The sequence below is a fragment of the Denticeps clupeoides genome, chromosome 10, assembly GCF_900700375.1.
Source record: "Denticeps clupeoides chromosome 10, fDenClu1.1, whole genome shotgun sequence".
NCBI classification, from domain to species: Eukaryota; Metazoa; Chordata; class Actinopteri; order Clupeiformes; family Denticipitidae; genus Denticeps; species Denticeps clupeoides.
In genome coordinates, this window is record NC_041716.1 from 7,815,900 (window position 1) to 7,824,568 (window position 8,669).

Sequence of the window (8,669 nt, forward strand, 5' to 3'; positions counted from 1 at the left end):
AAAAAAAATGATGAAAATAATATTAAATAAGGGCTATTACACACACACATGGTGGCTATTTTGAAGAAACTAGAATATAAAAAAAATGTTTTCAGTTATTTCACCTTTTTGTGTTAAGTACATAGCTGTGATGCCTTCAGTGAGAATCTACCAATGTAAATGGTCATGAAAATAAAGAAAACACATTGAATGAGAAGGTGTGTCCAAACTTTTGGCCTGTACTATATATGTATATATCTATATATATATACTATAGATATGTATCACCAGTTAAAATGTATATATTGCAGTTGATGAGCGTGTTACATTTGTATCGACAAACACGCGGGCCGATGTTAGAAGTAACAGCGCGACGCCCCGCCCCTCGGCCAGCTACGTCACTAACTCTCCGACGCTCGCGGTCGTCATGACGCGGAAACGGCCGACAAACATTAAACTGGTGAAAGTGCGCAGGCCCGGCGACGCCGGGAAGTTCGGGGTGGCGGCGGGGAGCCTGGAGGAGCTGGTGGAGAAGGCGTGCCGGCTGCTGAAGGTGGGCTCCGGGCGCGCTCGCGGCGGCCGCTTTGTTTTCCGCCACTTCCGCGACCTTCGCGCCGTTCGCGTTCCCGCGTCACGCTGGAGTACGGATCCTTTCCGACAGAGGGCGCCACCCACCGCCGAAATGACCGTGGCTTACCTTGTTCAACTTTCCTATTCGCCTGCGACTAGGAATATAATACTATCGTTCAGTAATATTCCTATATAATACAACAATGCTGTTATATATTATATATGAAATAACAGTGGGCCTTTTGACTCGCCAGAAGACTACAAAATCACAGGTTCAAACCCCACTTTCTACCATTGTGTCCTTGAGCAAGACACCGAGAGTGTCCAGGGGCACTGTCCCTGTCACTACTGGCGGTAAGTGTGTGGAGTTTGCGTGTTCTCCCTCTGTTGGTGAAAGTTTCCTCCGGGTTCCCTGGTTTCCGCAGACTCTGATTTATCCAAAGATGTGAGTGAATGGTGTGTCTGTCTGTGTGTGTGTGCATTATATCATTTATAATAGTAGTAGGGCCCCATAATCAGAATGTTGCCGGTTCGAATCCCGATCCACCAAGGTGCCACTGAGCAAAGTCATGGCTGCCCACTGCTCACCAAGAGTGATGGTTAGAAGCAGAGAAGCAATTTCCTTATGGATTGATAAAAGTATAAATAAAAAATAAGATTATTTGTTCAGGTCTTTCACCTGGATGTACCAATAATACTCTGTTATCTGTGTATTTTTTTTTTTGATTGCATATTGAGTTAAAAATGGATTAGCAGTAGTCATCTTGATCTTTAATTTGATGTCAGAGTGAGGTCTCTTTATTGTCCGGTTCATTACCATGAATTGGTACATAATTACATTATATTAAGCTAATTTAAGAGCTGCTTACTGTGAAATAATTTAGTCTTTTTTTTCTTGTTCATTTCCAGTCACCGCAGCCTGGGTCACATGTTTGCCTGTACGAGGATGGGACGGAGCTGACTGAGGACTATTTTCAGAGTCTTGCAGACAACACCGAACTCGTGCTGTTAGCCAAAGGAGAGAGCTGGACAGGATGTGAGTGACACGGTGCACCATGTGACGTTCATACGAAACTGCCATTTAATACTTCCCAGCCAGTTAAATCTTGATATTGTGGGTAATTGTGTGGTCATGTTTTTTTTTTCTAATCCATGTGCCCTGTAGTTTTTAGTGACATCAAGCATATCCTGTTTTTGGACAAGTACGATGAGCTCCTCATTCAGGCAGCTAAAGATCTGCTCTCAGACGAACACTCCCAGAAACGCCGCAGAATACTCGGGGACCTGCTTTTCAACCTGAAGGACAAATCAGAGACGGAGAAAAGAGAGGACGATGAAGGCTGGTTCGAAGGTAACAAATGGAAAATTCCGCATAGTGTAATTTTATACACTGTATGTAGAAAATGTAGGATATAGACTGTCTGAGTGAAAGTAAAACCAACATTTATCTAAGCTGCTTGCTATTTTGTTAACGTAACAAAAACCCCTGTCAAACATTGAATGAACATTTATTTATCTAAAGTGTTTATTGCAGAATTTCCTTACATCCATGAAACAATGACTATGGAAAATAAGATTCACGGCAGTACAATGTTGTTTTACAATTGTAGACATTCGCTTGAGGGAGATCATACCAATAAAATATTCGCCATGTTGAAGTTATTATTCACACAGAGTGTGGAACACTGAACACTGTTAACTGTTCCTGCCTGGACCGCCCCGAAGTTACATGCTAACGTTGCAATAGTTGAGTCAGTGTCTCACCTTGTTCATATATTCCACTGTGCTTTCAGGGGTTGATGCCAGGTTCAAGACCAAATCCGCTTACATGAAGTACAACTGTGAAAGCAGGATTCGGGGCTATTTAAAGGAGGTTGCGCTATTTAATTATTTTGCACAATTTTACTCAAAAAGAAAAAGTTTTGCTTTATAATTGTGTTAATGTTCTTTCTAGGTCGACGCATATGCCCAGACCATTCACAGCGCAAAGGCCCAAGCTGAATATAAAAAGGTGGCGACCAGCATGACCATGCACCTAAAATCAGCCAAATATAATGGCTGCTACTTTGACAGGACTGAAGAGGAAGCACGTCGTGTCTGCACAAAGGAGGGCTGGTTCTCTTGTCAGGTAAATGGTGTTAGAACCATCGCAATCCACGATTATGATCTAAATATGTCAGTTGGACAAGAAAATCGTGTTCAGTGACGGATCATGAAGGCGTTTATCTCCTATGCTATCATTTGTGCAGACGATTTGAAACTGTATGTTTTTAAATAATTAAACAATTCAGTCGCTGTATTCTGGTCCTGCAGGGTGCATTTGATGAAGATAAATGTCGGTCTCTACACTCCATAAACCCGTACGGGAACCGAGAGAGCAGGATTCTCTTCAGCACCTGGAATTTGGATCATCGGTAAGATCACAAACCAGCCTATCCCGAGAATTTGATATTTTAATAATCACGTCAAGTTATTTCTTACCTTGAGCCATTGAGGGACTCTTAATTTACTATAAATTAATTTTGTTTTTGTGCAACACGTGTTTTTCTTTAAGAATTGAGAAGAAGAGGACCATTCTCCCAGCTCTTACGGAAGCACTGGACACCAGACTGAGTAGTGCCATCAACATTGAATATTTCTATAAACTGCTTTTTACAACCGAGAACCTAAAGCTGGTTCATATTGTATGTCACAAAAAGGGCTCACATAGCTTGACTTGTGATAAGAAGAAGATTTATAAAAGGATGAAAAGGGTCCAAAAGTAGCAAAACACATTTAGCCAGTGGTGCTTATTTCTCAGGTGTCTGGACTCGAAAGAGAATTGCTCTTGTTTTTTTTTATTAAAGATTTTTTTATAGTCATTTGTGTCTGTATGTATGTATTGTGTTAATCCCCCATTTTTCACAAAACCTTCAAACAAACTGCCAGTTAATTATAGTTTGTATAGGCAAAATGCATCAAATGGCAACAATTATGATAATGATTATAGCAGTTGCATCCAAAAACATAGGTCTATATTCGTAAAAGTTTATTTTATAATGCTGGATCATGGTTAAGTAATAACTTTTCATATTGTACATTACATGAATGAGCTGCATCTTATGCATCATAAACAAGGCATTTGGTGGTAAAACAAAGATTGGGGTGGAAGTTAAAAAAAAAAAAAATTTACATAAATAAAAAGAAAAATCTACAATGTCTGTACTTCTGAAGTAATATTATTTACACATGCTTATAAATACAGTAAATGACATTCAGCGATTATAAAATTAGTGAATCACTTCATACCTAAAAATAAATATAGCTCTTGTCTTACAATATATATTAAGAGTACTGTTTAGCAAAGTCTGGAATTGTAAAATTGAGCTGATTTAAAAAAAAAAAAAAAAAAAGCTATAAAATACCTTGATTTTAAATTTACAAGCTCATGACTATCAATAGAAAATACTGTCAACATGCAAAAAAAATATTTTTTGGTCTCAATTTACACTTCATTTGGGTGGGAGGGGGGCAATAATTCTCTTCACTGGGGAATATGTATAGTGAAATAATTTAGACAGCTACATGAAACTAGGTTCCATAAGTCAATAAAGGTCTCGTCTTTTCAAGGCAGCCAGTTATTAGAGAATTTGACTGAGCTTCAAACAGGCTCGAGGTCTGAAAGTTAAATGAGTGTCCAGTGGGAAAATTCCTGCTTTCATACAGGACCCTCTTCATCGCTGTCTTCTTTAGCGAAATAATGCCGCCTGCGGTACTCTCGCCTGCTCTCCGCTTTCGTAGCAGTGCTCTTCTGCGGGTAGTCCTATAAAATAAATACATTCAAAGTTACCATATACGACCACCATGCATGGGCTTTAAAAGAAAAATATTCAGTGGCGCTGTTTATTATTAAACCATACAGGCCACAATATTCGGAAATAAGCGATTATGGGGCAGTGGTGACCTAGAAGTTAAGGAAGTGGCCCCGTAATCAGAAGGTTGCTGGTTCGAATCCCGGCCAAGGTGCCACCGAGCAAAGCACCGTCCCCTGTCATGGCTGCCCGCTGCTCACCAAGGGTGATGGGTTAAAAGCTATTTCCTTCGGGATTAATATAGTATAAAAAAAAACATTAATAATTCTTTTTTTTTTTTTTTTTTTCTCCAGCACGAGTTCCATTCACTTGTTACTGAGCATTTAGAACGTACGTACACAGAATAGACGTAATAGAAATATATATATTCTATATACATAAAAAGCGTTTCTCACCGGAATCAGGTCCATATTGCCGAAGAACTGCTCGACCGGATAGATCTGGTTGCTGTCCTCGTCCAGGAAAATGCCGGGGTCTCCCTCGGCGCTCTTCTTCGACGACTCCGCCGGCGTCGGCTTCACCGCGTTCTCTTTGTCCCGGCGGCCCGCCGCGTCGCCCGCGTCGCCCGCGTCGCGGGCCGCCTTCGCGCCGGGCTCGGTGCGCGGCGCCGGCCGGGAGCGCTCCTCTCCGTCGGCGCAGGCGCCGAAGGGCCGCTCGGGGAGCGCGCTGGCGCCTTCGCCGTCGACCGCCATGCCGGTTCTCCCTTCGCCAGTTTCGCCCCGGCGTCTCTCGCGCGGCCCCGGGAGCCTCCGCCGTCTCAGCGTCCGGTGGAGGAGGCGAGGGGAGCCGCGGTGCTCTTGTGTTTTGGGGGGTGCGGCGCGCCGGAAGTGGGCCGGGGCGGGGGCCGGCGGCTCTCGGCTCTGACCTTGCGTGAACTCTGTTTGACTCCGAGTCCGTTTAAAGCGACACCTACACACACGGAGACGCAAGAGAAGTGGGCGAAGGGTCACCGGATAATCCATTAATCCGCAAATGTAAAATCCCGGGAAAACGGGGTCAGACAGCTGGGACGCGAACAAAATACATCCGTAAACCCACAGCGGGATTTTATTTAAAGAGCAAATTTTTTTTTGGCCCTCTTCGGATAAAAAAAAAACACACACTTTAAATTGTTGTCAATCGACTTAGTTTGTTAAAATAATGAACATCTCCATTACGCTCACCGCGTCGATGCGTGTGTTCGCGTCGACGTTAAAAATAAAAAGAACGGTCCTAAAAAAAACAAAAAACGTGCTCGACTCACCCGTTCGCGACTCGTTGGGAGTTCCGAAGTCCCGTTACACCGGGGCTGCTCGCTGTTTACCACCAGCAGGCGGCTCGACCTCCTCCGGGCCGGTCACGTGATCGGAGTTCTGACGGAGGTTTTATCGGCTCGCTGCGAATGTCTGATATGTCTGATAAACATTCGTTTTTCGTCTCAGCTTTGGACAGCTTGGTTAAATGCGACCGAATGAGGGAAACGACCAAAATATATAAAAAAAAAAAACGTGATCTCCGTTGATTTGATACAAGTTAGACACTTTAAGAACGATGCACTCGTTTGTTTTTTAATGAAATGGATATATTTGGTTACTAAAATATTAAATAAAATATATATTTATTTCATGATGTGCAGCAACACAGGCCATTGAAATACACACACACACACACACACACATATATATATATATATATATATATATGTGTGTGTGTGTGTGTGTGTGTGTGTGTGATGTGTGTGTGTGATATATGTGTGTGTGTGTGTGTGTATAATATATATATATATATATATATATATATATATATATATATATATATATATATATATATATATATATATATTATATATATATATTATATATCTATCTAAAATGTTATGTGTGAATTAATGACACATTTAAATAGTTTGATAGTCATTTAAATGCTTATTATATTTTACTGTGTTGTGTCACTCTCCACACTCCAAATGTAGAATTCAGCGTTCGCATATTTTGTCTTTCGTGTTTTATGAGCAACGACCACACGGTGGCGCCCACTAACGCGAATAAAACGGCCCACGAGTCCGCAAAAGTAGCCGACCGACGTTCTAAATAACCAACCTATACGGCGGCTTCCACTGAGCTACTGACCAAAGTGAAAATGTATTATACACCCACATCCCTAATACTAAATTATTTTAATAAGAAGAAAGTGGAAAAAAAGAAATTCTGTTGCGTGGCTCAATTCAGGTCTAAATTCACGTGGTCCAAAAATAGTTTATTTTTTAGTTCACTTTCTATTTTCTTTCTTTGTGCAACCTTGTTAAATTAATTATAAGAGCCATATTAAGTATCTGGCCAAGCCCTCAGAGACGCCCGGAGCCGGCCACCACATCTGTGCCGTGAAACCAGAAACCTGGCCGGGCGTCCGTCGCAGGGAGGTGTTGCTGGTGGGACGAGTCCAGGCGGGGACGGGGACGGGGACGGGGAAGGAGGCGAGAACGCAGCGCGCCGCCGCGTCCACAGCAGCAATGCGGAGTTCCGTCTCTGGACCAGCCGGGGCGCGTCTTCTGCGGACGCCATGCGTCTTGAGTGAGAGGACCTCGGGGTCTCCTCCGAGATAAAGGGGTCGCGGGGTCGGCGAGGTGCGCTGCGGGAGGGATGGATTCCTGTTTCAGGAGGAAAAGAGTCCTGAAGACCGTCATCAGCGTGACTCTGGTCTTTGCCACGCTGCTCATGATCCAGAAGTTCAAGGTGGTGGAGCACCACACGAAGCACCTCCACGCCTGGTGTGGATCGGCGTGCGACCCACCCGACGGCAGGTCCTCCGCGGGAAACTCGTCTCCTCCGGCCCGGGCGTCGTGGGACGTGGCGGCGCTCAACTGCTCCGAAAACTCGTCGGTGAGGACGAAGGACTGGTTCCGACGCCTGGACCCCCGGTTCCACCAGTTCGTGCTGCGCAGGCACTGCCGGTACTTCCCCATGATCCTCGACCACCCGGAGAAGTGCAGCGGCGGGGACACGGACCTGCTGGTGGCGGTCAAGTCGGTCATCGAGCAGCACGACCGGCGCGAGGCCGTGCGCAGGACGTGGGGCCGGGAGCAGGTCATCGGGGGCCTGAGGGTGAAAACCCTCTTTCTCCTGGGCAGCCCGGCGTTTGGCAAGGACGCCAGGAACCTCCAGAAGCTGCTGGAGTTCGAGGACAGGATCTACGGGGACATTCTGCAGTGGGACTTCATGGACACCTTTTTCAACCTCACGCTCAAGGAGGTGAACTTTCTCAAGTGGCTCAACATCTACTGCTCGGGCGTCAAGTTCATCTTCAAAGGGGACGACGACGTCTTCGTCAACACCCACAACCTGGTGGAGCTCATCGGGTTTAAGACGGAGGAGCACAAGACACAGGACCTGTTCGTGGGGGACACCATCTCTAAGGCGATACCCATCCGAAACCGCCAAAGCAAATACTACATCCCCAAGGAGCTGTTTGACAAGCCCTACCCACCCTATGTGGGTGGAGGGGGCTTCCTGATGTCCTCGCACTTAGCCAGGAGACTCTTCACCGTCTCCGAGGACGTGGAGCTCTACCCCATCGACGACGTCTTTCTGGGAATGTGCCTGCAGAGGCTGCGCCTGTCGCCGGAGATGCACCCGGGCTTCAAGACGTTCGGGATCATGAAGCGCCGGGTCAGTCCCATGAACAGCGAGCCGTGCTTCTTCAGGAACCTCATCGTCGTCCACAAGCTGGGCCCGCAGGAGCTGCTCCGGATGTGGAGCGTTGTGCAAAACCGGAACCTGGCGTGCGCCAAAAAGAACGCGGTTTTGTAGGGGAAGGACGGAAACGTGAGAGGCTCTGCCCGCGGCCCCTTGAAAGCGAGCCTGGAACCTGATCCTGGGGGGGGTTCAGAGGTTCCAGCCTCAAACCTCAGGCTGGGCACCGGGGAGGAACCGCCGGGCCCTGACGCGGGGCACGGAACGCCAGGCTGGCCCAGGCGCCCTCGCCCGCCCTCCAAAGAAACGAGAAGAAGTGGACACGCAATAGCAACGGGACTGGCATTAAATAATAGAAACCGTACTGTATGACGAAAGGTAGAAAATATCTGACACGGGAGGGTATGACGCTTGCTCCTGAAGGCTGAGCAATAATAAAAAATAATAATAATAATAATAATTTCAGTGTTAATTTATGTGCACAGTATTTCCACACGTTTAACACGTTATAAAACACAAAGGCCACGCGAACACGAGATTAGGTCTGCATTTTTGCGCATGTTGAATTCTTTGTTGGTACTATCTGACCTCAGAATAAAAT

At 45.5% G+C, this 8,669-nt stretch overlaps 3 protein-coding genes across 3 annotated transcripts; 2 read left to right on the plus strand and 1 right to left on the minus strand.

The window, feature by feature from the left end:
• Window positions 1-381: 381 nt before the first annotated feature.
• On the plus strand, window positions 382-3,410 carry dffb (DNA fragmentation factor, beta polypeptide (caspase-activated DNase)). Its single transcript, XM_028993820.1, has 7 exons — window positions 382-532; window positions 1,459-1,585; window positions 1,715-1,900; window positions 2,343-2,422; window positions 2,504-2,677; window positions 2,863-2,963; window positions 3,104-3,410. The coding sequence occupies exons 1-7, from the start codon at window positions 407-409 to the stop codon at window positions 3,312-3,314; spliced, it is 1,005 nt and encodes a 334-aa protein (XP_028849653.1). The 5' UTR covers window positions 382-406; the 3' UTR covers window positions 3,315-3,410.
• A 152-nt stretch (window positions 3,411-3,562) lies between these two features.
• c10h1orf174 (chromosome 10 C1orf174 homolog) lies at window positions 3,563-5,739 on the minus strand. The gene is made up of 3 exons (XM_028993821.1): window positions 5,644-5,739; window positions 4,796-5,309; window positions 3,563-4,351 (listed from the first exon to the last, which is right to left on the minus strand). The coding sequence occupies exons 2-3, from the start codon at window positions 5,090-5,092 to the stop codon at window positions 4,247-4,249; spliced, it is 402 nt and encodes a 133-aa protein (XP_028849654.1). The 5' UTR covers window positions 5,093-5,309; window positions 5,644-5,739; the 3' UTR covers window positions 3,563-4,246.
• Window positions 5,740-6,842: 1,103 nt separating this feature from the next.
• On the plus strand, window positions 6,843-8,596 carry b3gnt7l (UDP-GlcNAc:betaGal beta-1,3-N-acetylglucosaminyltransferase 7, like). Its single transcript, XM_028994242.1, has one exon. It carries the CDS (start codon window positions 7,019-7,021, stop codon window positions 8,183-8,185), a length of 1,167 nt encoding a protein of 388 aa, XP_028850075.1. The 5' UTR covers window positions 6,843-7,018; the 3' UTR covers window positions 8,186-8,596.
• Window positions 8,597-8,669: the final 73 nt, after the last annotated feature.

What these genes read in the sequence shown, in the direction of transcription:
- dffb (XM_028993820.1), top strand. Translation starts at nt 407, where the DNA reads ATGACGCGGAAACGGCCGACAAACATTAAACTGGTGAAAGTGCGCAGG. An exon ending in AGGCGTGCCGGCTGCTGAAG is followed by an intron (nt 533 to 1,458) that starts GTGGGCTCCGGG and finishes GTTCATTTCCAG; the next exon opens with TCACCGCAGCCTGGGTCACA. An exon ending in AGGGCTGGTTCTCTTGTCAG is followed by an intron (nt 2,678 to 2,862) that starts GTAAATGGTGTT and finishes CTGGTCCTGCAG; the next exon opens with GGTGCATTTGATGAAGATAA.
- c10h1orf174 (XM_028993821.1), bottom strand. Translation starts at nt 5,092, where the DNA reads ATGGCGGTCGACGGCGAAGGCGCCAGCGCGCTCCCCGAGCGGCCCTTC. An exon ending in GCAATATGGACCTGATTCCG is followed by an intron (nt 4,352 to 4,795) that starts GTGAGAAACGCT and finishes TTTATTTTATAG; the next exon opens with GACTACCCGCAGAAGAGCAC.
- b3gnt7l (XM_028994242.1), top strand. Translation starts at nt 7,019, where the DNA reads ATGGATTCCTGTTTCAGGAGGAAAAGAGTCCTGAAGACCGTCATCAGC.